The sequence below is a fragment of the Acanthochromis polyacanthus genome, chromosome 23 (genome assembly GCF_021347895.1).
Source record: "Acanthochromis polyacanthus isolate Apoly-LR-REF ecotype Palm Island chromosome 23, KAUST_Apoly_ChrSc, whole genome shotgun sequence".
Classification (NCBI taxonomy): Eukaryota; Metazoa; Chordata; class Actinopteri; family Pomacentridae; genus Acanthochromis; species Acanthochromis polyacanthus.
In genome coordinates this window covers 3,295,858-3,323,341 of record NC_067135.1, presented here as the reverse complement: position 1 = coordinate 3,323,341, position 27,484 = coordinate 3,295,858, and the positions used below count along the sequence as shown (strand labels likewise).

Sequence of the window (27,484 nt, the reverse complement as noted above, 5' to 3'; positions counted from 1 at the left end):
CACAATCACTTTCCAAGCATTTGGGAGGACTGGAGCGTGCCAAGCAAAGAAACAAGTCAACAGCTGCAGTGATAAACATCTAGCCTCCCTACAGGTGTTTGTGACAACGCAAAAAAACAAGAAAAACACTGAAACTCCATTCTGACAGTATCATCGGGACATCTCATCCCTTTTCCCTTTCATCATCATCCTGGCACAGTGAGCTCAAATGCTGATCTGCCTTTCACCACTGACTGGAACATCGGCTAAATAAAAGGCCCTTTGTGTTCTCAGGAAGCATTCACGTCGTCAGACTGGTTTTCATCAGGCCTCCATGGTTACCAATAATTGAGCCTGAAAAAGGCGAGTTTGTCAAATGATTTGATTTGGAGACAGCGACAAAGAGAGAAGGAAGTTTAGCAGAGAGCCAAACAGAGCTGCTCTTTGGAACCTGACCAAGAAACTTGTTTCTGGTGGTTTGCTCAGTTCATTGGGTGTTTATTGGGTGTTTTATTGGCACGATGTTTGGACTGAGATTAAGTTTAAGCTACAACGTTGTTTTGTTTCTCTCTACTCTATGATGTGGAAAAATAAAAACCACACCACATTTAGCCACCCTGACACATATCTACCTATAAAGTTAAAAAGAAACATTTTACTTATTGAATCAATGACTTCATTGAACGTCATAGATATCCCTAAAACAGCCTCCAACGTTTTGCAAAGTACACTTTTTGTAGATTATGATGATAAAATTGATACCAGTCTCAAGTGTGTTAAGTACAGATCTGGAGTCTAGTTTTTCTGGCTTAGCATAAACACTTTAGCCTAAAGGAGACAGCAAACATGACTCAAAACAAATAACCATTTCCAGTTTGTATGGCGTGTTCTCTACCAGGAATACAAAAATAAAAAGTTGTGGTTTGAAGGGAATCAAGCTCTGGAACTATTCCTCGGTGAACAGGTTTATTCATCCACCAAGTGCTACCATGCAGCACCTCCGGCTGTAAGCGGGACGCCAGATAAAGTCACACAGGTTTCAGTGTAGGTCACACTACATACACAAAGGCATGACACCCACGACCTCACTGTGTTTGCCAAGAAATAGTCCCAACATGTACAGTAACTACTGGCAGAACAACTAACTGTCATATTTACATTTCTGTTAATGCATGAGCTGAGGAACGTGATAAAACATGTTTATGAGCCTGCATAAGACGTGCAGACATGCATATATTTAACTTTTAAATGGGCCCTTGCAAGCTGTTTCCACTTCTTTCCAGTTTGGCTCTGTAGTTAAGTTGTAGAATTATGCAAAGATGCAAAAAGCTAAGGGATAACTTTAAGTGGGAATGACTACAGAGGTTGAAACACAACAATTCCTTGCAATAGTGCTAGATTGTGAACATGCAAATTCATAGTCAAAACCAGAAAGATATTTCTGGATGCTGTTTATGCCTGATGCTGACAAAGAGACACTGTTAAACCAACAAACACTCTCAAATGTAATTTAGACTTTCAATTTTAAAAATAGGCCCACTAGAAGATGACTCAAGGACAAGGGATGCACATTACTATATTTGACAGCAAGTAAAATAGTTTTGTTTTGAGTCTCTTGTTCTATTTCTGCCCTGTACATCCAAACGGGTATTCACAGCCTGCTTTCCAAGAGGATACTTGACAGGGTAGTAAAAACAGCCACCGCACAGCCTCACAGCAATACATTCTTCAGCAACTTTTATGAGGACCGCTCAACCATGGAGAGATTTGTAGTGTGTTGGTCTGTGTGTCCAAGACAAACACAGCCTCCCCAACCTGATCTCTTTAGTATGATAACCTGCCATTATTTTATTAAGCTAGGCCCCATGCCAGAGTTTTCAAAAGCATAATGCCCAAATCAGACTTTTACTCAAATGGAAAGTGAAAAATTGCATCTTGGTAATACTGGACATTCTTGAGGTCAGCAATATAAAGAAAATATAGAGAAAGGAAACACTTCATGGAGTTTTCTTTGGATCATGCTAAAAGCCCCAAGAGCTGCTTCCATTCAGTCTATATGTCTAGATAACAATGTGATCTCTGACTTGAAAATGTGCTAAATCAAGAAGAGAACAGGAAACTTGGGCAATCTTGCTTAGATTCTGTTGCCTGTCGGAGGTCGGGATATATTGAAGCTACCCATGCTGAGCCTACATGTGGGCACGGCGGCCAATAAAGAGAAGAATTTAGGAGGGGAAAGTCTTGAGTCCTCGTAAAAAAGGTCTAAGACCGAAATGATTGCAACCATCTGGAAAAGACAACAGTCCAAAACCGAGGACGGGCTGGGAGGCGGGTAGGCAGCGGGGACTGGTAGTCACAGGGGAAGCCGGGAGGGGATCTGCCTCCTGATCTGACCTGCCGTGTGCTGCTGAACCCTTGCACCTGTTGGGGGGGATCCAGTGTCTTTACTTCCTCTTCAAGCAGCAAATAGAAGAGGAGGGCGTGCATGACGAAGAGACAGGAGATGATCTTTCTGGCCAGATGCAGAATCCAGCAACTTGCTGCAGACATTCAGGCTGTCAGGAACCAAGATAGTCGTAGTGGTCTTTGATAAGGCTCCAACAATCTGTCAGTGGGGAGCCAGTTAGCCGACAAAATTAGTGTTCTGTTCAATCCATTTTGAATTATTGCTTTTTTGTGCCCTTGTTAGTGTTCTTGACAGAGCAATGATTGCATCTTCATGGTTCAGGCACTTCACAATACCGAGTAACCAGGGTGACAATCTATCATTTTTGCTATTTTTAACAAGCATATTTCAAAGAGGATAATACCATCTTTTCTACTATGCAACAAAGTACAAATGTACCTCCAAGAATGCACTTGAATCACCTGGTAATACGTTGTTTCAAGCCACCAAATGTAGTCAAACCTCCTACATATTGAAGGCATGTTTTGCACCAATGAATTTCTGTCCCTGTAAGCAGTTATTAGTAATTAGGTCAAAAGTTAAGGAGAAAGGAGCAGAAGTAATGAGCGGAGTTAATTCATTTGGACATGGGTGATGTAAGAAAGTAATGAGCTTCCTTTCTGCGATGGAAGACAGAGAGTGACTGTGCTGAGCGTGGCAGCATATAGAGTCCTCCCCTCCTCCCAGCCATCTACTGCTGCCAACGTCCTGTCTTCTCCAGGGGGCCAGTTGTCCATATCATCAATCAGCCTCTCTGGTGTCTGTCCTGGCTGACTGCTACTACTGATGCCGTTGTCCCAAAGGTCGCAGCCAGGCAGGCAGATATCTGAGCAATGCAACACTACATGTCTGTACTGCGTGCAGTCACACCACTGGAAGCTTCTGGGAACACACGCTGACCAATAGCACCTAACCATCTGCACATGTTTACCATACAACAGCCCAAATATCAGCATTAGCTACACATTTAGCAAGTCTTTGTGATGCCTTATGAAGCAAGACTTATACACTTATCCAGTCATTTCTAATTTCGCTCTTTTTTTTTTTTTATAAGTTTGCATTCAAGACTTTGCTCGGAACGGAAATTGAGAAGCTCCAAAGATTTACAGTGGACAGACTAAGCTCGACAGAAACTCTTCCAACAACTTTGTTAATGGTGCAACATGAAAAAGCTTTTAAGATACACATATGTATGCTATGAAACCACATGCCACTGCACAGTGGAAAACACAAGCATCTATATCTCTAATGCCTTTTCAAGGAGTCGAGCTCCAGCACCTCCTAAAAATAGAGTGTTCCCTCAACTCACGGGGATCCCATGGTGCTCTGCAGCATTCCTGGTGTGAACCATCTGCAGAGGGTGGGCAGGGGATCAAAATGCTCACATTACCACAGCAGGAGTAGTTTGTGGTCGCCGAGATGCTGACCTTGGGGACGGATACCAAAATTAGCATCCGGATACCGCCGAAGCAAACGAATATTCGGATATTCGGGATATTCAGGTCCAGCCCTAGAACATACTCCAAAAAAATGAACGTCTTGCTTTCATGGGGAGGTTAGGAAACACTGATAACACATTGTGATCCTAATGAGTTGGTTGGTTGGGGATTGACTCTACATCATTTATTGTATTAACAAAATAATGGCAAATACAAGTAAACTAAATGCCACTTTTACCTGTTTTAAAATATATTCCTAGACTTGTTTACATGTTGACTAAAAGAACCTCTTAAAAATGGTTTCTGACACTAGCAAAGAGGAAATTGTCTGAAATGTTCATGTTTCCTGCCTGTGATTAAACTGTTGACAAAAGTTAATGTACTTAGAGAGTTGCAATGCGACTTCCACAAATTTTACTATGTGCTCTTACCAAGGCCGAACTCCAAGATTTGATATTACTTTACAAGTCAATTGTTGTCTCAAGTTAGTATGTATAGGAACAACATAATCAATGGCTGGACTATGTTCACGGTAAATATATTTCCCAACAAACAAAATGCTACTTTTCTGGACTGCCTTGGCGTGTGCATGGAGATGCTCTGGGTGGATGGTGGGTGGACAAAGCACACAACTATCACATGCTATTAGAAGTTATAAATAACCATTCAAAGTTTGACACGGCTGTGGACATTGTATTGCAAGATCTGATATTTTGGAAGAAAAAACATCACTGAACATTTAACTGGCACGTTCAGTACCAGTTAGCATGTTTGCAACTTGCTACATATGCTAAATACCAACATTTCCCATTATGCTGAGAGAAAACGTCAAAAGCACACAGTTAAGCTTCCTCCATCATGTATTTGCTGTCGTAATTTACTTGTACAAGCCATTTCACAGATTCCACAGTCTCGTTCGTTGACATCAATTGTAGCAAAATTAAGAACTATATGAAGTATTGCTGCACCTGCTACTTCTAGGCAGACTTTAAGGTGTTACTGAAGAGAGAACTGACTATAGGAATCCAGCATCGACTACATTCGCACCAACATTGCCAGAAATGTAATGAAACCACAACTTTCCCTCTACAGACTACTATAATTTGTGTTAGATTTATTACCAAAGTGGTGCTGTCGTGCTTGAATGCATGCTCTTAGCCCAGCAATACAACAGTCTGACAATTTCCAACATTTTAAAGACCTGTTCAATAAATTTTAGACAACTTTATTAGTTGCATTCACATCCTCTTCGGGACTTAAGATAATATGATTAACAGCATGTGAAAGGCTTTTAAGAGGCTGCTCACACCTGGCTTCGCCTTGGTATGGGCATTACTTCACTGCCTAAGAGTTTCCTGTCTGTCACCCCAACAGAAAACTCACTCCATTATCTCATCCTCGCTTGAAGCCAAGAAAAAGACATGAGGAGAGCCTATAGGCCAAGTTCACTGAGTGCAGTCACGACGGCAAAAACACGGAAAACAACCAGGAATAAATGTAGCCTTGAAATTACGAGTTGCATGTTTTTGTGCTCCGGTCGAAGCGCTAACATCCACCTGTGCAGTCACACCTTCAGCCTGACCTGTGCAGCATTTGACCTCCGACCCCGAGGTCAAGAAAGCTGACCTCCCTCCCTTTTGGCAGATGTTAGTTCAGTCCTTACAGAGACAATGGCACGTCTCATAAACAGGAACATGTTGGAAGCTAACTAGCGCTAAGCTAGTGATACTATTTATATTAAAGTACCTAAAATAGTCACTGGAACATTATGAAATCCATCATTACCCTTAATAGTAGCCCTGAGGGAAGCTGGAAGAGGCAACTGGTGGTGCTTTCTAATGAATGCGGCCTTTGTGTGAAAACATATGATTCCTGCCATTCCTCTGACAGATGACTCAGTGAATAGTTGCTCCACGTGGATGACACCCAGCCTACAGATATAATCCCACGTGTTCCTGCAGCTGGCTCTGCTGGAACATTTCCATGCATTTGCCTCAGGACAACCCAGTGCAAGGTCCAGTTAAATAGGATCCAACACTATAGATACATAGGATGCACCTATGTTATGTCACGTTCTTGGTCTTGGCTAATTATCGAATAAAGTGATCATTTATGGCCCCTTTCTGTTTCAACATGCCCTTGTGCACAAAGAAAGTTCCACAAAGAAGCAGCTTTGTGCTCACAGTTTCACTTAACCCTGACCTTAAACACCTCTAGTGTGAACCCTGATGCCCGAGGCTGAATAAAGCATCCGGGCTAAATGGGAGCAACTCCTCGCAGACATGTTCCAGAACGAACGAAACGATCAGTCCCAGACCTGATAACCCATGCAAGCAGTGTGTTAGGGTGTGTGTCGGAGTGTTCTTCTTTGGCAGAAAAGCACTCAGATGGAGAACGAAGGTTTTGTTTCTATGACGGCAATATTTTGACAACCTATCGACACCCAAAGGAGCTTAAAAAATGTCGGGTTGCAAGATAAACATCCAAATTTATCTTTTAAGTTGCAAAAATGTAACATTCTGTGTAATTTAAACTCAGATTGCTGCATAAGTTGATTGAAAACTAAACTAAACTCAATGAAAATGCCTTGATAATTGCGTTTTGGTTCACCATGAGGCTCCAATTCCAAGTCTCCTTCAGTACTTACTTAGCACTGGAGCGATGCAAGTTTAAAAAATCGCCAACTTAAAAGTCTGACATCATAATTATGCTAATCAAGTACAGTGCACTTAAAAATAATTGCATTTTTATGAACAATCAACCTAAAGACTGGTGTTTAAGCTACAAATTACTGAGTGGTCATTGGTAAGTTGTTGTCGTAACTCAAAATAAATGATGCAATTGTTGCGTTAATGGTCTTTTTAGGGAAGAAATTGAATAGAGACACTGGCACTGATTTTAGTTGGAGTCCTATAGAAAGCCAATATTCTACAAAGCAAAGTTTTGCTCATTAGACGCAACAAATATTCAATGAAATACATAAATTTTTTGAAATTACATCCACATTGACCAGTTGGAGATGCATTTCTAGGCTTGTAGAGAGGCAAAGAGCTTAAAAAATACAACATGAAGCATATTATTCTTAAAGAAAAACACTGTTTCTGTTGCCTTTTTGCTTCAGTTTCCCATTCCTCCATGCCATGCTGTTTGGGTGTGATCCAGGCATCATGCTTGGTTTAAATGGGACATATCAGCAGAGATGAAAGAGTCTCTAAGATGAAAATAGGAGACACTAAATAAAGAAAGTCATCTCGCTGCTTTCATCGCCAGCCTGCGGAGGTGAAATAATTATAGAAGGCTTCATATGACTGGAGTGATGCAGCAGAAAATCACGGTAAACGTGCACACAGCGAGTGCACTGACGACGTACGCGAAAGATGCTAATCTAACAAACAGTTCATCACCAGGACGGCTGATTGGGGAGGAACACACAGGCCAGTGTGGGCAGGAATGAAAGAGGAGTTTGGGTTTGTTTTTGCCGGCCGTTTACGGTATTTCAGCCCCAGTGAGAAACAGCATGACTCATGAATAGAGGCTCTCTGTAGAAAACTAGCGTGTCAGCGGTTTGAGCGGAGCTGGTGCAAAAACACCGGGCATATGCCAAGCAGGTTTCACACCTAACGGGAGAGAGGGCAGTACAGCTGCAGTCGGATTCAAACGCGGCAGATTATCAACATCCACAGGACGTTTCTGCACCTTGAACTGCATAGAGGTACATTACAGAGTCAGCAAGTGAGAACAGAGTGACCCCAATAGCAGATTGTTGCATAATTATTGAGATTTAGTGGGAAATTATTGTAAAATAAAAGCCATATTTCATGAAGTAGTGACTGGTAAAGGTGTTTTAGCTCTGTCCAGCTCGTTGTTTTGCTTCTATGATGGGCAGCTTTTAATGTTTCCCTTTCATCAACCAGCTATCCAGCTGCTGAAGACCATTTTTTCATTAAAAAACAAGCATAGAGATCAGGTTAGGGCAGATATTTCTCTCAGGAGTTGGTGGAGACCAAAACAGAGCTAAAAGAACACAAAACACAACTCTAAGTGAATGTTGAAGCTTTGCTCTCCAATAATTCAAGATGGGAATAGGTAAGTATTTGAGTTTTTGACCTCAAGCGGCCAAAAAAATGCTGTAAAAATACATTTATCCACATCAGTCCTGCTCATCTGCTAACATCCAATACTTGCCATTGATCTCGACTAGCATTAAATCTCTCCCAAATATCACGTTTCAAATTAAAATACAAAACAGGAGAACTGATGGCAGAGGAAAAACTTTCTAAAAATAGACATTTTAGCTAAATCATGGCGTTTTATGTTCATTACTGGCAACAAATCCGATAAAAACAAAGCCCAAATTGAACGTATCACTGCTGCATGTGCGTCCAAACCCCGATGTTTCTGTGCCGCAGAGCTCCACTGCTGTCCAAAAACTATTAAAAAACACATCAGCGCTCCAGATACTCTGTCCTGCTGCCCCAAATACTCGCTCTCACATTACATGCGTATTCATCCGCAGGGGAAAATAATCCCCCAAAATGCAACTTTTTCTACTTTTTGAACGACATTTGCTCCAAACTACGGTCAAATTCAGCCTTCATTCTTTGTCAGCTGCATTTTCGTGTCTTAATCTGACATGCCATCACCGGTAGGACTAGTAAACACACGGTTTGTTTACTGGCAGGTCTGGAATAGTGACAGGCGTCGTTGCGACTGCTGACAACACGCCAGCCATGACATCACACGCCCAGGATACGCTGTCCTTGGCTGGGGCTGACACTCCACTGGTGTGTGTGTGTGTGTGTGTGTGTGTGTGTGTGTGTGTGTGTGTGTGTGTGTGTGTGTGTGTGTGTGTGTGTGTGTGTGTGTGTGTGTGTGTGTGTGTGTGTGTGTGTGTGTGTGTGTGTGTGCCTACTGAGGCAGTGTTTAGCTTAAACACCTGTAAAGGCATCCATGTATACGTGCAGAACAACACACTAGAAAAAATGCCCCTCTCAGAACAAGTTAAAAAAAAAAACTTATTTCAAGGAACTTTTACCTTGAAATAAGTGAAAAAATCTACCAATAGAACAAGTGAAAAATGGCTTGGTAAGATTTATTGAAATAAGATGGGATATTAAGAATATTGAGATATTAAAATTAGCTGGATAAACTTATTTTAAGCTCTATTTTACCAGGATTGTCAAGCTTAGGTGTCTTAACCCTCCTGTTGTCCTCATTTATGGCACCAAATATGGTGGTTTCCTTGTCTGAAAAAAATCCAGAAATTTAACAAAAAATTCTCCAAATTTATAAAAATTTGCAAAATCTTCAGGAAGAAAATTACTTAAAATTTTCTCTCAAAAGTTTCATTAAAAAAAAAACAAATTTGGCAAGAAATTAAAAAAATGTAAATATATTAAAAAATGAATAAAAATCTTAAAAAAAATCCTAAAAATATCTACAGTGATTCCACATATATCAGCAAAAGTTCTAGTATTTTCTTTAAGAACATTCAGGAAAACATCAACATCATTTTTTCCTGAATGTTCTTAAAGAAACATTTTTTTAACATTTCTCTTTTTTTCCACCAAAAAATGTTCAAAAATTTCTCAAAAAATGTTGAAAATGTGGAAGTTTCCACTGTGAAAATATATATTTTTTGCACATTTTAAAACTTTAAAACGGGCCAATTTGACCCGCAGGACGTGTCTGTGTGTAGAAACACGTGTTGTTAGCGTGTCCTCCCCGCCAGACTTTAACGAGCGTCGTCACAGAACGCGACATATAGTCAGAACAGGTCTAACACCGGATTGGCTTTAACAAGGCGGTTCAAAACAAGAGGAGGAAATATTTACGGTGTGTTTATGAAGCTTCTTTTTACAGCCACACAGGCTAGAGGTCGGCGGTGGGAAGCACATGTACACAAGTACAGTTAGGGCTCAAAAACAAGTCTTTTAAAACATGACCAGCTTTAAAAATGTAATACAGTGTTGCAGGCTACACCACCTAAAAACATATCAAGTTAAAATCAGACTCAATCAACTTGCTTTCCTGATTGCAACCCTCAATAATCTTCTTTTTCTGTTTGAGTTTTAGTTTTGTTTGACAGTTTAAGTGTTTCTTCAGGAAAGAGACCAGTTGAGCAATGGCGAATTAATCTCAATTTTGAGGCAACTTTGGGTAGTTTTCGTTTTAAAAAGCTGAAAGAGCAATCGTTGGCTCACACAACAGTACAGTTTCCGTGTAGATTTATTAAGTCAGACTGACCTTGTTGCTTCCAAATGCTGCTGAACTAGCAACAGCCACTGGACTAGCTGGCCTCATTCTTTGGAGTTGGAGACATTTAACAGGTCATGATGTAATGATTATGAAAAAAGCAGCTGGAATCATGACATCAGTGAATGTTAAAAGCTGCCCCAAGTTCCTGCAATGGAACGCTGAATAATATAAAAATGTAAGATTACTGCCAATAATAACATTAAAGTTACATTAAACTCAACAAGCTAACAATAATTAGCCGATATCCTGATGCTAAAGGCTACTAAGGCTGAACAAATAATCGGTTCAAATAGAAATTGCACCATGAAACATTTAAATCCATCCATCCATCCATTTTCCTCCGCTTATCCGGGGCCGGGTCGCGGGGGCAGCAGGCGAAGCAGGTCGTTCCAAATGTCCCTCCCCCCAGCGACACTTTCCAGCTCTTCCTGGGGGATCCCGAGGCGTTCCCAGGCCAGACGAGATATATAATCTCTCCAGCGAGTTCTGGGTCTGCCCCGGGGTCTCCTCCCAGACGGACGTGCTCGGAAAACCTCCAGAGGAAGTCTCCCCGGAGGCATCCGAATCAGGTGGCCAAACCACCTCAACTGGCTCCTTTCGATGCGAAGGAGCAGCGGTTCTACTCTGAGCTCCCTCCGGATGTCTGAGCTCCTCACCCTATCTCTAAGGCTGAGCCCAGCCACCCTACGGAGGAAGCTCATTTCGGCCGCTTGTATCCGCGATCTTGTTCTTTCGGTCATTACCCAAAGCTCATGACCATAGGTGAGGGTTGGAACGTAGATGGACTGGTAAATCGAGAGCTTCGCCTTACGGCTCAGCTCCCTCTTCACCACGACGGTTCGGTACAACGCCCGCATTACTGCTGACGCCGCACCAATCCGCCTGTCCATCTCCCGCTCCATTTTCCCATCACTCGTGAACAAGATCCCGAGATACTTAAACTCCTTCGCTTGGGGAAGCAACTCCCCCCCAACCCGGAGGAAACACTCCACCGGTTTCCGGCAGAGAACCATGGCCTCGGACTTGGAGGTGCTGATCCGCATCCCTGCCGCTTCACACTCGGCTGCAAACCGCTCCAGTGCGTGCCGGAGGTCACGGTCTGAGGATGCCAACAAAACCACATCATCTGCAAAAAGCAGCGAAGCGATCCTGAGGCTCCCAAACCGAAAACCCTCCCCACCACGACTGCGCCTTGAAATCCTGTCCATGAAAACCACAAACAGGATTGGAGACAAGGGGCAGCCCTGGCGGAGTCCAACACCCACCGGAAACGTGTCTGACTTAATGCCGAGTATGCGGACACAGCTCTCACTTTGGTTGTACAGGGACCGAACGGCCCGTAACAACGAGCCTCGGACCCCATACTCCCGCAGTGCCCCCCACAAAGCCCCTCGGGGGACACGGTCGTAGGCCTTCTCCAGATCTACAAAGCACATGTAGACTGATTTACATGTTTTAAATCTATTATATAGTGAATACTGAACTACAATAACTACAAATATATGTATTAATACATATAGTAGAAATCAATTTGCATTGTCGGTCAGAAAAATAGCATATTAGATATTTTCCTTAAAGCGGTGATCAGTCACCAGCCACTGCTACCTTATATAATGCATCATGCCTTCTCTTTAAAGAGTTTACTGTCTGTATTCTAATACAAATAAGCGTCTACCACAGAAATGTATGCAATGCTAGCTATGCTTTAGGGCAGACGCTGTCTTAAAATGCTTTAAAACTAATGCCAGTGCATTTCTGGAAGAAGACTTCATTTTGATTTGCTATAAAACTCCAGTGCTGTGAAATATGGTTAAAAAAAAAAACACTCTAAGGCACCATTTAACTAAATGAGAAATTCTACTTTTTGATAGCTACAAGTACATTTCACTGTTAATATTGTTGATGTGAGGCTGTTTATTTCATTTTTATTCCCCAATCTTATCTGTCCTGCCACAATAAAACACAATTACTTCCAAAAGTGTTCTTTAAAAGCTCGTTTGTTACGATATGCCATCATAGAGACATTTTAGCGCCGATGCAGAGACAATTAAAAGATGATTAGCACTGAAAGGTCACCTTGTTGTGCACTAGCAGAGACGCTGCAAACAGTTACAGGCATATCATAGTGATTTCTTCTTAGCAACTGGCCCTCACCCCTTTGTAAGCCGCCCAAATGGCCGAGCTCCCAGTGCTGGAGATGCAGGCAAAGGACCAAGACAACAGTGTTGTTGCCAGGGATGGTGCAGGCAGCCAGGCAGGCGGGCGGCATATCAACCTGCAGCATAAGCATTCAGCTCGCTACCTCAGGCTTGTTGTCATTCAAACAGAAAGAACCCAAAGCTTCTAACTGGGATTACATAACAGAGCCTGTTCAGCTGTAGGTAAAGTAACAGAAACAACCCAAGTGCACTCGTGTCACGTGGAGATTCTGGCTAATTCTCTTGAGCAATCTAAGATATAAGCGGGTAGCAGATACGATAAAAAAACTCACGACCAACTCTCTTCTCTCCCAGCAGGTGAACAAGCCACATACAGCTTATAAAAGGTTATTAAAGGTCAGCGTTACCTTTCTCCTCTGGCATCGTCTCTCAGTCGTGCTCCCAGGTGTGATATATATATATATATATATTGCTACGTCCTTGGCTAGGTAATAATTACAGACAATATCCCAGAAATGTTTTTCAGAGTCCTCTGACAGTGTTGCGACACATCCTCTGCACACTCCGGTGTAATAATAGATGAGAGCACAGAGTGAGAGCTCTGTCCGTCACTATCTCTGGAATGAGCTGGAGGTCATATGACTCTCTATGTATCTCCCTCTCTCTCTCTCTCTGAGTTATTGCAGCTATCTGTTATAAATAGAAGCATGTGGAGCTCAAAGAGAATGACACCTCTTCTCGGTAATCTGTCGCTGGGCGTGTCCCAGTCCTCCCAGTCCACAGCAAACTGCACAGTGACAGCTCAGTGAGGACCAAACTTGTGTCTGATAGGTTTGGATTTTCTTTGATTTACAGTATTTTGGGTTTATTTGTCAGCCTGTCGGACTTGTAAACTTTATTTATCAGCACCGTATCCAGAGTATCTATACAGATTAAAGCTGCACGAATCAATAATGCCAACATTATTAAAGGTTAAATGAATTCTGATTAAAAATGTATTTATTTATTTATTTTAATTTTATTTGGACGGGACCGTGCGTATTAATGAACGCCAATCTCATGATATTTTACACAAGATTGCCATAAATAAGCCAGATTTAGTACTAGGCTAATTTCCATCCGTTGTCCCAAATATAAAAGAAAAACATGCGTGGTAGCAGACGTATAAAAACAATACAAATAATGACAATAAATAATTGCTAATATGTCACATTTTTTTGGCTTTAGTTCACTGTGAATTTGTTAAATTACACGCTAAGTTACCTGGTACTTTTCCTGCTATTTGTCTTTAGCAAAGATCAATTTGATTAAAAAAAAAACATTGTTTTTCTAATGTTTTTGCTCAAATAAAATAGTTTGCAGACGCCCGTTGTATGTAGTATATGGTAGGAAGAATGTAGTTTTTACCTGTTTGACCTCTTGATTAATAAATACGCACGATAATGACAAATGCTATTAGCATATTGTTAGCGTAGCATGGTGTGGCAGCACCTCGGCCACTAGTTTTGTCCAGAACATGAATTTCTTTGATACTTTAAGGAGTTTGACGATAAGTGAAGATGTATCTAAGGCTGCTGTGGAGCTGCTTTAAGCCATTGATGAATCAGATCTTTTAAAGGACCAGAGCATGACTATAATGACTTCACAACAGTCGTCCAATCAGCAGAAGTCAGGCCTGATGATTGAATCCAGCACCTCAACCGCTCACGTTAATGATGCTGCAGTAAATTACAGCCATCTTTCCTGAGCAGATTTTCATCCTTGGGCAAGGAGGAGGTGTTTTAATAAAGCTTCCAGTGTCTATCAATGCGCGACATTGGGGAGCCTATAGATACAGCTGAAACCCTGTGAGCCCCATGTTGAAGGTCACTCGTGAAGAATCAGGGGATAATGAGAGTCAGAGTGGAAGATGATTAATGATTTTGTGGCTTTCCAAGCTGAGAATAACTTTCCTCGATTATACCAACTTTACAGTTCTGTGCTTTCTGGTAAAGGTGAATGCAATCAGTCACTCTGCCTCATTGTTTCAGAAGTCTCTGACTAGAATAATGGCTGAGAGTTGGGTGCAGCATGTGACGATGACGTATCCCTCAAAAGTGTCCTTCAGAGACATGTAGCTACCTCAAATATGAGCAGCAGGACTTAGTATTGACTAATTTCCTGTGCTTTGGACATTGGTGGGGCTACAAATTTATTGATATCCAAAGCAGAAGAGGAAGTTTATAAAGGACTTTTTTGGACAGACTGACTAAAATCACCATTATTAGAAAACAAGGGTGGGTTATGAAATTCCAGGGCTCCTCTTGGAGCTGCAGAACATGAACCAGCACCATGGTGATGACTGAAAATCATTAAGAGCGGAGTTTACAGATGAGTGGCTTGACATTTGCTGGGAATCAAATATGAACCAAGAATTTCACAGTCACATGCATCAGTCTTCAGTGTTGGGAAAAGCTATTAAAAATATCCAGCATGAAGTCAAATCAAATTTTCACAAACTCAGCTTCCACTTCTGAGAATTGGTTCAATGACTTAAGCAGCTTTTGGTGCTAATTCTCCAGGCGACGCCATGAAACCACTGCAGAAAAGCAGTTGTGATGAAGTTTAAGTGGTTTTGCTTTTATCAAAACATCAAATTCCCTACCTGGGATCAGGGTAAAAAGCGTCATGTTCTATTTTTCTTTTCATTCATGTCAGGGTTCTTTTAAGTGCAAACTGAAAATCCTCAGTGACACACTCATAGACACGGTATTTCCATTTGAAAATAAAGGACACTTCAGTGTTATGAAAGGGAGTGGCTTACTTGCTACTACAGTCAGTACACTAGCATCTAGAGAACAGTCCTACCACTGCCTCTCTGGATATCTGATTTACGTTCAAAGTGACGTCATATTGAGCTGCTGCGTGTTTGTTGGTATTTGGAACTGGCTTTAACTCTCCCTATTGATCTGAACTGATATCTAATCGATACCCAGGGAGCAGAAACACTTAGCCTTTGGGATGGAACCGGCCTTACACCCAACGAGGTAAGTCCAGAGCTGACACACTGAACATGGAGAGGGTGGACAAAATAATGTTCACTGAAAAGACTCCTGTTTAGATTTTTAGAATAACATGGATGGTGATGTCCATTTTCTGCAAATGCTCTTGTAATGATGCAATAGAAAGGCTTCAGACGGCACATTCTGTGGCGTGACTTGACTCGCTAATCGTACCTTATGATTCTCCAACGAGTTTGCCGGCCAAAGCACACAAATGGTTGCGTGATGTGACCGAACACTGTATGTACAGTGTGGACAAACAATGAGCCAATTCGTCACTCAGCCGCCGCAGGGTCACCTGAGGTTAATGGTAATGATGTTGGACTTTTTCCATGCTCTGGGCCCCCCAAAAAACAATGGCCACTTCCACAACGGAGAGGTAATCAGGCAGACTCATTAGGCACCGAGCCAGGCATTCAGAACATGACTGAACCAGATGACCTGAGGGGGAAATATGATGCAATCATTGTTAAAACTGCTCTTAAGGTTGATCTTCCAAGATATTACCAGTTTTTGTCACCCATTTTGTGGTGAGGTTCCACTGATTGGTGCGAAACTTTGGTACTGACTTAAATATCTCAACAAATCTTGGATGGATTGACATGACATTTTTTTTACAGAAATGCTCTTGTTAACCCTTACAAGGCCATGTTTCTGGAGAAGAACATATACTAAAACATATACTAAAACCACCTAATCCATAAAAATATCGATCAAGTCTTGCGAGGTCGCATTGTCGTAGACGTTCGCCATGTTGAATTTCGGCTGGTACACGGCCCCAATAAGAGCTTCGTAATTGCGTCTTCGTTATAACGGCTCATATGACTTTATCATTTGAAATAAGCAAATTTACCCGTATTAAACATACGGGTGTGTGCATATTTTATGTTAATTAGGAATCCTAAACAAGTCACACGTGTTGAGCCGAGAATGTTCGGTTTCGGCTGTGTGTACGAGTAAGCGGGACCGAGTATACTCGTTCCCTGCTTTTTAAGGGTTAAGTGGATTATGTGACTTGTGGACTGCTTTGAAGTTGGGTACTCCTGGTTTTCAGGGGGTACATCTTGCTGACGTTGGTGATTCTCATAATGTTCACTTAGAGCTACCAAAAGGTTTTGCTTATCCAAAATATAATCTCTATATGATGCACCGGCACAAACTTCGATACAAACATTTGTTGGTCTCAGAGGATGAACCTTACAGATTTTGGTGATCTTGGCTTTTCTGTGAATAACAGAAATATTTGTAGCTATGAGGGAACAGTGTTGGCAAAAATTGGACCCAAGCAACCTTTGTTATGTTTCCTAGCTTCAAATTATTTTGGACGATGACTCCTACTACTAACTGAACACCATTTGATGCATTATTTGCACTTTGGTTGCCGATTGGTGAAACTCATGGAGGACAACCGGCATCATTTCTTCCTGCCCCTTGTTGAGTAGCAGTCTTTTTTCTAACATCATGTTTCCAACATAAATTTCACCATACAGGCTTGCAAAACAAACCTTCATTGTTTCATCTCTTACATGCTCATGGAACTGGAGTTTTGCCCAGTAGCAACTATTTCCCATTGTTTCGGTGCACTTGAAGGTACCATTGTGTTCAATGCTGCTGGATCCTCCACCACAATGGAAACTAAAAGGTTGAATGGGCTGATTATGAGGCCACACATTATATTGGACTTGCCGTGAGTTCCTGCAGTAGAAAGCCACCTATTGTTTCTATCATGCTGGTAGATTTGTAGTTCTTCTACCCTTCTGTATCAGCTTCTGAGGGTTAAGGACTGGCCTACAAACAAAGACTGTCTCTTGAGCCCTGGTAGAGGACAGACACAGCCTGAGCTGCATTCACAGCTCTGACATGGCAGGTGAATGGTGTCCAACCTGTCAGCTCACACCAGCAGGAGCCCATTGAGGAGGTTATTAAAAAGCTACCAAAAATAACAGACAGGATGTACCAGAGGAGTGTATAAAAACTGTGCTGATTGCCAGCGAGCGGAGACACATGCCAGAGGGACTGAGCATTGAGCATGGCCTCATTTCGTCCCTGACACCACCCCCCTTCTCGCTCTCACATCATCTATTCTTTCTGTCGCCGTCGTCAGAAGCTGCGACGGATCATCACCGGAACACAAAGCAAAGGAAGCGCTTCGTAAATGGTAGGAACAGCGTGCATGCTGGACCGCGTGTGTGTGCGGGAGAAAAACGACACAAGATCTGCATTGCAAATCATCCAGCACCAGAGCTGCCAAGTGGCGTCTACAACAAATCCAAAAGCGGGACCAAAACAGATCGCTGCTGCTTCCAGCCGAGCCAAAATAACGAAGCCACAATGTAATTTACAGCCGCATGATGGCATCGACTGAGCTCAAAATGCCAAACATGACAATAAAAATGCCACTTTTGGCTTTTGTCAGAGGAATTTATGCAGATTTTTGGATAACGGCGCTCTTATTGTGAAAAACACTGAATAAAAAAACAATGACTCGGCTGCTTTTCCTGACTGATGGAAGACAATCTGGATTTAGCTTTGCAAAAGTCTCACTGAAACTTTCTGCAATGTTTTCTAGGAAAGCGTGTCATGGGAACAAATACTGATAAAGGCAACAGCAGCACCAAGAAGAGCAACAATGCAAAAGGAAACAGCTCAGCTTGTGCCGTGTGTTGCAGCTGTAGGCAGGGAGACAGATATCTGCATAGACTTAAATTTAGCATAAAACATCTTCACAGCCTCTTTTTTTTCTTTTAAACCTTCCTGTTCCCTTCATGCAGAGTACATTGCAGAGGTTCTGGCAGATTTGTGCACACTGTAGCATTCTGCTGTCAGCCCAATCTGTCATCCTGCACGCTGTGTTAACTTCGAACAGAAGGGCAGGGAAGGACCGAAACAGACAGACAGAGGGAAGGTATGCATTTGCTTCAGGCCTGCATCAGCTGAATGGATGCTTTGGGTGAATTATTGTCTGGATCCAGCATCTTAACCCACTCTCCCACTTTTCCATTGCAGGCTTTAAACCAACCAACAGCCATGTGTTTTTCCATGATAATGGGAACTGATTTAGCACGATGTTCAAAAAAGCCCATATTTTCCATTCATTTTAACTCAAGAATTCCCTTGTAAGAATCTTCTATGAGTTAAATCACCTGTCATGGTTGCTTTTAGCCCATTAAATGCCCGTTACTTGTTATCAAGTCAATACATTGTGCTAACACCTCAGTTAGCAGTGGTGGCGCCACTAGTTTCCACTTACAAAGTGCAAATTGATAGACTTGCTGATGATACGGGTCTCATTTGGGGCCATTTTTGCCCGTATATGTAGTTTTTTAAACTAACTTTCATTTCTGCTCTCAGTTTATTTACATTTTTAGTCACAGTTTGGTTAAGTTCAAGCACCAAAACAACTTGGGTAAGTTCAGACATCTTACAAAGCTCAATTTTGGAGCTTTCCAGCCTGATAACTCCCCACAATGTTCACTTAGAGCCACCAGAAGGTCAAGTGTTCATTTACCCAAAGGAACTTCTCTATCTGGTGTAAACATGAGCTTCAAATCCGCATCTGTGGCAATTTATTCAATTTCCTTCAGGCATTTACAGCATAAACAATAAAATGCTCAAGTTAGTCGGTGACAACGAGGACTCATTCCAGCGGTGTTGAAGGTTTCCCATATGCAAACTAAAAGCCTCCAGGCTACACTCGGATCTTTCAAGATTTGCATAGAAGAAATTAGAGGAATGCAATCGTGATCTTTTATGTGTGGGTGCAAGTAAACAAAGGAGCAATGAATGGAATTTCCAGGTCTGACACCTGCATGACAAAGTGAAATGGAGGTTACAGAAGAAGTGCAGGAGGAAGTTAAACAGTTTTACTCTAATAGTGTGAATACCTCAGTAGTCGCTGAGGTGTGGCAACAACAGCTGACAAGACAAAAAACACAAAAAGATGCAACCCATTAACAGTCTCTCACCTCACAGGAATATTATATTTCCCCAACTAGCGCTATGGCTATTGTTTAAAAAGTAGTCCTAACTTCAGTAAGTCCTTCTAGAAATAGCTGTAAGATGTCAACAGAAGCTAAGAACGTATGCCTTATTTGTTGCTCTACTGTTGTTACTTCTTAGCGAACAAGTCACACATTGGACTTGTCGCTTTGGTAACCCAAAAGAGAATGAAGGACAAGCTTCAAACATGTAGGGAAAGGGTCACATTTTACCTCAAACAATGACATTTTTCTCTGCGCTAACCAAGTAATTTCGATGCCTAATCTTAACCAATCCTCCACCATGTTTAAAGTATCCAAAACCTGCTATCCTTCTGAAGTCAAACACATTTTCCAAAACAAACTCGCATAGTTTCGGTACCATAACTTAGCTAGAAACTGACTAAAAACCAACGACAGAGAACAAAACATACAGGAAGTCTTAAAAGCGATGGCCCTTCCAATTGTCTCTTTGCAACTGGACACCAAACTGGATGTCACAGTCAACACAATACGTTTATTTCAAATTACACTGCAATCAAAGAGTAACTGGGAATGCAGTTTATTTGTTTAGGAACGTAACTTTGCTTAGACGGGGTTGTCTAGGAAGCTAACAGGCAGATGAACCTTATCTATAACGGCCACCACTCCCAGCATCAACCCATAGAGTCATCACCAACCCATGTTACATATATGTAGGTCTACATATATGTAGGTCTGCAGTGTGGTAACTCAGTGGGTCATCAGATAGCAGGTTAATGCCTGACAAGCCTGCAACACTGAGGTCAACCACACTGTAATAAAAAGCTTCACTTCAAAGGTTCAGGTGACCATATCAGCACTGGGAGTACTGGTGGGGTGGATAAAGGATGACACAAAGAAACAGGAAGTCCAGTGAAGGATCGCCAAAGCACTCTCTCTATGCGTGCCTCTGAAATGCACCATCGACCCCAATCCAAGTCTATGTAGTAAAGCAGAGTTTAAAAAGGTTCAGAAAAAAGTAGCTTATGTTTAAACATGTAAAAAAGGAAGTCTTTTTAAGGGAACAAAATGCTACCTGACCTGAAAAAAAATAATCATTTTCTTTTACTATTGTACTGGAAGGGAAAAATAAAGAAAAAGGAAGCACTCAGGTGTTGCCCACACTGTCAAAAACAAGGATATCTGAAGAAGAAAGTGACATAAATTGCACTGCAAAGAGTTAAGAGACTTGAAAAAGACTGGGATTAATAATTCTGGTCTCCTTGGTAATTTAACTCATCATAGCTTGGCAAAGCTAAAAGAGGAATCCAAAAGCCTCCCCAGGGGGACCCCAGAGACTTTCAGTTAAAGATACTGCAAGCAGTGAGTCGAAAACTGCACCGTTCTGAGTCATAAATCAGTCAAATATTAACATTCAGACATGAAACATATTGATCTCCGATGTCCCTTGCAAATAAGCTTCCTTAAATCCAATAAAAAATGACAGAAAGAAGATGCTTCAACATTTTCTTGAGTTGTCTTCAAAGTTATTGATGTTACCTGCTCATGAGAAATTAAACTTTGAATATTACCATTTGCAATTATGCTACAAGGAAAAGGCCAAAAAGCATGATATTTCCCCAAACTTAACTAAACAGTAAGGGTAATTTCAGAATAATGGTCCCCACACAAGACGACAACCCAGGTCTCTTTCAAAATAAAAGTCACTAAGTCACAGTATTCCCAATTGGTGAGAAAATCCATTTCTTTCAAAATGTAAATGTAGTTTATGGCACAGGAATTGAATTTTGGGGAGACAGGAAGTACATTAATAAGAATGATCGCAAAAACTGCAAACTGCTGCATTTCCTCTGGGCTAATCAGCTATTAAAGTCAAGTGCATGAGTTGAGTTTTATTGACAGTAATTCAGCATTGTTCCAATCTTAGAGGAGCAATGTAGTGGGTTTTGCTCTCCTGATGGCTTCAATTTTGTGTTTTTGGAAACTAATTCGCAAATACTGGGCCTGTGTTGGTGTTAGCATGTTTCCATATGCACTCCAGACAGGATTAAAATCACAGACCAGCACAGTAATGGTAAAATCAATCCAGCACCCCTAGAAACATAAATCCAGTGTGATTGGGAATGTCGTTGAAGATATTTAGTCATAAACCACAGTATTGGTCAAAGAAAAAGTTCAGGGTCTCGCCAAAGTTAGCAAACTTCATCGCAAAGGGAAATTTTAGATCTTATGGATCGTCTGTGGTTGCTGAGTTATTTTCAGTCACACATTTCCATGGTGTCCGTAGAGGAAACGCCTGAGAATGACCAGTTTTTACCGAAACAAGACCAATAACACCATTGTTTGTGTGGCTAACATTCTATTGGTGAGGAAGCAGAGATAAAAGACAGTGTGGAGCAACAGCAGCAATAAGCTTGTCCAGTTTGTTGACAAAGCATCTAAATGAGACAAAACAGAACGGCAGCAAAACCACTGAAGTTCCAAAAAATACGATGAACATCCATAGCAAAAGCAGCGGAAGGCAATTCCACTTCTTATGTAAAAGTACGACTTCTGCAAAGTGGACTGTGTTAAAATCCCTCATCGGGATCCATCAGAGTTTTAACAGACTCGGTAATAATCCCCATCTGACTTTAAATCATAGAACCGATGAAAGGCTCCTTTAAGGGTTCCGGGGGAGGCTTTAAGCTGCAGATTATGTTCTGAAAACATGCAACGTGTGAGAAACATCTGAATTATTCTCTGCTGTGGGCATGGAAAACGAGATAACCTGATGTTTGCTTGGGTCTTTTCCTTACATAATGTTGCCAGTTTCCATCTGCTAAACTGAAAAGATTGGGGGGGGAATGGAGTAAAACTAAATGGATGTCATGAAACGGAGCTGTGCGCATCGTCGACAGCAAAAAGGCAGCTGTACATCAGTGTTATTCAGCTCTGTTTGCCTCGAACGCAGCCCTCCCTCAAACGAAACACACAGTGCAGCAGAAGCTATAAATTCAAAACTCTGCAGTGGCGGAAAGCTGCTGTTTGTGGTGCCGTGATGTGTGTATGTGTGTTTTATGGCATGTAAACATGGGGGAACACCCTCCAGATTACACATGTAGACAGAGGACACCCTGTCAGCTGTAGCGTCTAATTGGACGTGCAGATGAGGCTGTAACCAATGGCAACGAAGGAAGGAGGGATGGATGGATGCTGGCCAGAAAAGGAGGAATGGCTGGACTGAAACCAGCTCACTACAGTAAATGCTGGAGGACCTGCACCTGATCTCAACTCTCTGATTCTCCTTCATCCTTTATTTATGCTTTTTGACCTCTTTATGCTGTCTTCTGATCCAAGTCTTCCTTCGTAACCCTCTTTATCTCCTCAGAAGGAGGAGGAAGAGAAGAAGAAGGAGAAGAAGAAGAGGGAGAAAAGAAGGAACAGGAGAAGAATGAGAAGAAGCAGAAGGAGAAGAAGACAAAAGAGAAGAACAAGGAGAAGAATGAGAAACAGAAGGAGAAGAAGACGAAAGAGAAGAACAAGGAGAAGAATGAGGAGAAGAAGAATGAGCAGCAGAAGAAGGAGAAGGAAAAGAAAATGAGGAGAACAAAAGCAGAGGGAGAAAAGAAGGAGAAGAAAAAGGCTGAGGAGAAGAAGGAGAAGAAGAAGAAAAGAACAAAAGAAGGAGAAGGACAAGAATGAGAAGAAGCAAAAGGAGAAGAAGACGAAAGAGAAGAACAAGGAGAAGAAGAAGAATGAGAAGGAGGAGGAGAAGAAGGAGAAGGAGAAGAAGGAAAAGAAAAATGAGGACAATAAAAGCAGAGGGAGAAAAAGAAGGAGAAGAAAAAGGCTGAGGAGGAGAACAAGAAGGAGAAGAAGAACAACAAAAGGAGGAGAAGAACAAGGAGAAGGACAAGAATGAGAAGAAGCAGAAGGAGAAGGAGGAGAAGAAAGAGAAGAAGGAAAGAAAACGAGAAGGAGAAAAAGAAGCAGAGGGAGAAGAAGGAGGAGAAGGAGATGAAGAACAACAAAAGGAGAAGAACAAGGAGAAGGAGAAGGACAAGAATGAGAAGAAAAAGAAGGAGGAGAAGAATGAGGAGAAGAACTAGAAGAAGAAAGAGACGAATGGGAAGGAGGATGAGGAGAAGAAGAAGGAGAAGAAAGAGAAGAAGGAGGAGGAGGAGAAAAAGCTTTACTGGCAGGGTTTTATTTTTCTTAATTTTCAGGAAGAATGTTTCTACCCTTTCAAACAACTGCCACATACTAAGCAGATAATGGCGAATAAAATAAACATATAATGGTCATTCAGTGATAAAAGCTGAGTTAAAAGACTCAGTGGAATTACTGCATTTTTTTGTTTATTTAATGAAAATACTGAACTAATGAATATCAGGAGGATCTGAAAGAGTGTTGTCTCCAAATCACCAAAATTATGCCATTTATCAGAGACAGAAACTGTGAAAACAGAAAGAATGATCAGACTTCCAATTTTCTGTTAGTCCTTGAACTACTCACCTGTAAGATTTCATTCAAATCACTTTACTCTGCATGTCTCATTTAAGAATGATCAAAAAAAAAATACCCATTTGCACCAGATTTTGTTTAAAAAGACGCACAAGTCACATGCACAGAGGTGCAGAACTTTATGTTGAAGTGAAAATGCTCCAACGGTCAATAAAAATGCAGCAAAAACAAAAAAACATTTACAAAAATTTGGCTAAGTTTAGCAAATTTTCAATAAAGCATTTGGTACATATCAGAGTTTGTCAGCAAAGGACGGTGTTTAAGCTTTTAATGTCAAAAGTCCTGCAGGAAGTGATGCGTTGGGCACACAGTAGCTCCACACTGGTAGAAAAACAGGTAAAGTAGGGCAGAGTGAAAGTAAATAGCGAGCCAGAGCAGAATTTGGGCTAAAAAGAGAAACTAGGAGCCACAGAGCAGAGTGAGTATAAAACGACCGTCTAGTATGATCAGTTTAACTCTACTTTTATCAAACATGCATAAAACTAAACTTAATAAAATATACTCATGACAAACGATGCTTAGAAAATGTGAGAATTTAGAAGGAAAGGTCCGTCTCTAAATTAAGTTTAACCTTATTTCTTTATACTGGATGTAGCTAAAGACCATTATTTGAGAATTCATTGCTGTATTTATGCAAAAATACTTTCCAAATATGCAAATTATCACCCAAAGTTTACCCCTTTGAAGGCCTAATTTAATCCCATTATTTTTGGTGTGTGTGTGTGTGTGTGTGTGTGTGTGTGTGTGTGTGTGTGTGTGTGTGTGTGTGTGTGTGTGTTGATACTCCCTGGATTGTGATTATATATGCATATAAACGGGAACACCCTGCAGTTCAGCAGTATGTAATTAAGCGTGCAGTGTATTTAGCATATCTAAAAAAAACAAAACAAAATGAATCGCCTGCTTCCTGAGTCTTAAAACTAAAATTTGGATCTTCTCGTCCTTGTGTGGTCCTCGTGATTCAGAACTAAAGCTGATGTTCAGGATTAATGATCCCGAGGAGACGCAACGTGAAGCAAATCTTCTTCCCAAACGTTTCTCCTCCAGTCTGCAGCAGAGAATTAACAGCAGACAAAAGGAAGCATCGCTGGTCTGACCCACATTCTGGGTCCGGCTTTAAAGTCGTCAAGAAAAGACGAGGAACACAAAGTGATTCTGGTTAATTGGTTCATTCACAGGGAGAGGAAAGGAAGGAAGGAAATAAAGGAAAGGAAAGGAAAGAAGTGGAAGACATGAGATAAGAAGAGGAAAGGAAAGGAAAGGAAAGGAAAGGAAAGGAAAGGAAAGGAAAGGAAAGGAAAGGAAAGGAAAGGAAGGACCTAAAGGAGGGAAAGGAAAGGAAAGGAAATAAAGGAAAGGAAGGAACTAAAGGAGGGAAAGGAAATGAAATGAAAGGAAAGGAAAGGAAAGGAAAGGAAAGGAAAGGAAAGGAAAGGAAAGGAAAGGAAAGGAAAGGAACTAAAGGAGGGAAAGGAAAGGAAATAAAGGAAATGAAAGGAAAGAAGTGGAAGACATGAGATAAGAAGAGGAAAGGAAAGGAAAGGAAAGGAAAGGAAAGGAAAGGAAAGGAACTAAAGGAGGGAAAGGAAGGAAAGGAAAGGAAAGGAAAGGAAAGGAAGGAAAGGAAATAAAGGAAAGGAAAGGAAAGAAGTGGAAGACATGAGATAAGAAGAGGAAAGGAAAGGAAGGAAAGGACCTAAAGGAGGGAAAGGAAAGGAAAGGAAAGGAAATAAAGGAAAGGAAAGGAAAGGAAAGGAAATAAAGGAAAGGAAAGGAAGAAGTGGAAGACATGAGATAAGAAGAGGAAAGGAAAGGAAAGGACCTAAAGGAGGGAAAGGAAAGGAAAGGAAATAAAGGAAAGGAAAGGAAAGGAAAGGAACTAAAGGAGGAAGGAAAGGAAAGGAAATAAAGGAAAGGAAAGGAAAGAAGTGGAAGACATGAGATAAGAAGAGGAAAGGAAAGGAAAGAAAAGGAAAGGAAAGGAAAGGAAAGGAACTAAAGGAGGGAAAGGAAAGGAAATAAAGGAAATGAAAGGAAAGAAGTGGAAGACATGAGATAAGAAGAGGAAAGGAAAGGAAATGAAAGGAAAGGAAAGGAAAGGAACTAAAGGAGGGAAAGGAAAGGAAAGGAAAGGAAAGGAAAGGAAAGGAAATAAAGGAAAGGAAAGGAAAGAAGTGGAAGACATGAGATAAGAAGAGGAAAGGAAAGGAAAGGAAAGGAAAGGAAAGGACCTAAAGGAGGGAAAGGAAAGGAAAGGAAATAAAGGAAAGGAAAGGAAGAAGTGGAAGACATGAGATAAGAAGAGGAAAGGAAAGGAAAGGAAAGGACCTAAAGGAGGGAAAGGAAAGGAAAGGAAATAAAGGAAAGGAAAGGAAAGGAAAGGAAATAAAGGAAAGGAAAGGAAAGAAGTGGAAGACATGAGATAAGAAGAGGAAAGGAAAGGAAAGGAAAGGACCTAAAGGAGGGAAAGGAAAGGAAAGGAAATAAAGGAAGGAAGGAAGGAAGGAAAGGAAAGGAAAGGAAATAAAGGAAAGGAAAGGAAAGAAGTGGAAGACATGAGATAAGAAGAGGAAAGGAAAGGAAAGGAAAGGAAAGGAAAGGAAAGGAAAGGAAAGGAAAGGAAAGGAAAGGAAAAAAGTGGAAGAGATGAGATAAGATGAAAGGAAAGGAAAGGAACTAAAGGAGGGAAAGGAAATGAAATAAAGGAAAGGAAGGAACTAAAGGAGGGAAAGGAAGGAAAACAAAGGAAGGAACTAAAGGAGGGAAATTAAATGAAATAAAGGAAAGGAAAGAAGTGGAAGACATGAGATAAAAGAGGAAAGGAGAGGAAAGGAACTAAAGGAGGAAAGGAAAGGAAAGGAAGGAGAAACAGGATAAGAGAGGAAACAAATGGAGATAAGAGGAGAAGACTGATGAAAAGTTTTCTTTCTCTGCTGTTGTTGCAGAAAGTTTCCTCCATAGGTGTGTTTAGAGCTTTTCCTCAACCAGCAGAGAGTCTATCTTCCCTTTATATGAGCACACAGCAGAGAGAGTTACCCTGGTCAGCCTCAGACGACGGTCAATCACAACACAACACAACACACACCAACTACACACTGAGGAGAAGTGAACTGATGAATAATTCACCGGAGCTCATTGATCCTCGTGTCTCTGTAATGGCAGCCAGGTTTGGAGTGCACAGTTAGCTCTGACGCTAGCTGCACGCATTCCCATAACACAAAGGACAACACGTCCTGTTTCCTCTTAACAATCCCTACAAATAGCTCCACCAGGCACTGAAACTGCTGCGTTATTATGGGGGGTTACATCATAAACCGCAGGCCCTTTGAAACCCAAACACTACAACGGCAGAAAGAAACGAAGAAGAATCCATTCTGACAGTAGGAACACGTCTAAATAATCAATGACACGTTCAACAGAAATTGTGAGCTATTGGTGCTGATCTTTTTCTCTTTTTTCTGTCTCGTCTTTGCCACTAAGCATTTCCACAAAGTTTTGCAAAAAGCTACAAAGAACAACCACCTCAGACTACTAGTAATGCTAAACTAAAACGGCGAAATGGATGCAGCATCGTTGTGCTTCATTTCTACTGCAACAGGATCAGTCATGAGTCCATTATGTCATCATAAATTTAGAATTTTTCAAGAGGCAAAACGAAGTATTTGCACTCTTTCCTTCTACCTCTAATGATTTGTCA

The 27,484-nt window shown here is 41.3% G+C and overlaps 1 protein-coding gene across 7 annotated transcripts in view; it reads right to left on the bottom strand.

Moving 5' to 3' along the window:
- The window catches only part of ablim2 (actin binding LIM protein family, member 2), a 108,945-nt gene that overhangs the window by 69,603 nt on the left and 11,858 nt on the right, over positions 1-27,484 (bottom strand). For 2 of the 7 annotated variants that reach the window (XM_051944058.1, XM_051944056.1), the window contains exon 1: positions 12,689-12,959. The exons of 1 other annotated variant lie outside the window; for it this stretch is intronic. In XM_051944058.1, coding sequence (XP_051800018.1) covers positions 12,689-12,704 — 16 coding nt within the window. In that variant the 5' untranslated portion in view covers positions 12,705-12,959. Of the gene's footprint in view, positions 1-12,688; positions 12,963-27,484 lie in introns of those variants that run through there. 4 more of the 7 variants (XM_051944057.1, XM_051944060.1, XM_051944054.1 and 1 more) reach the window with 4 other exon arrangements.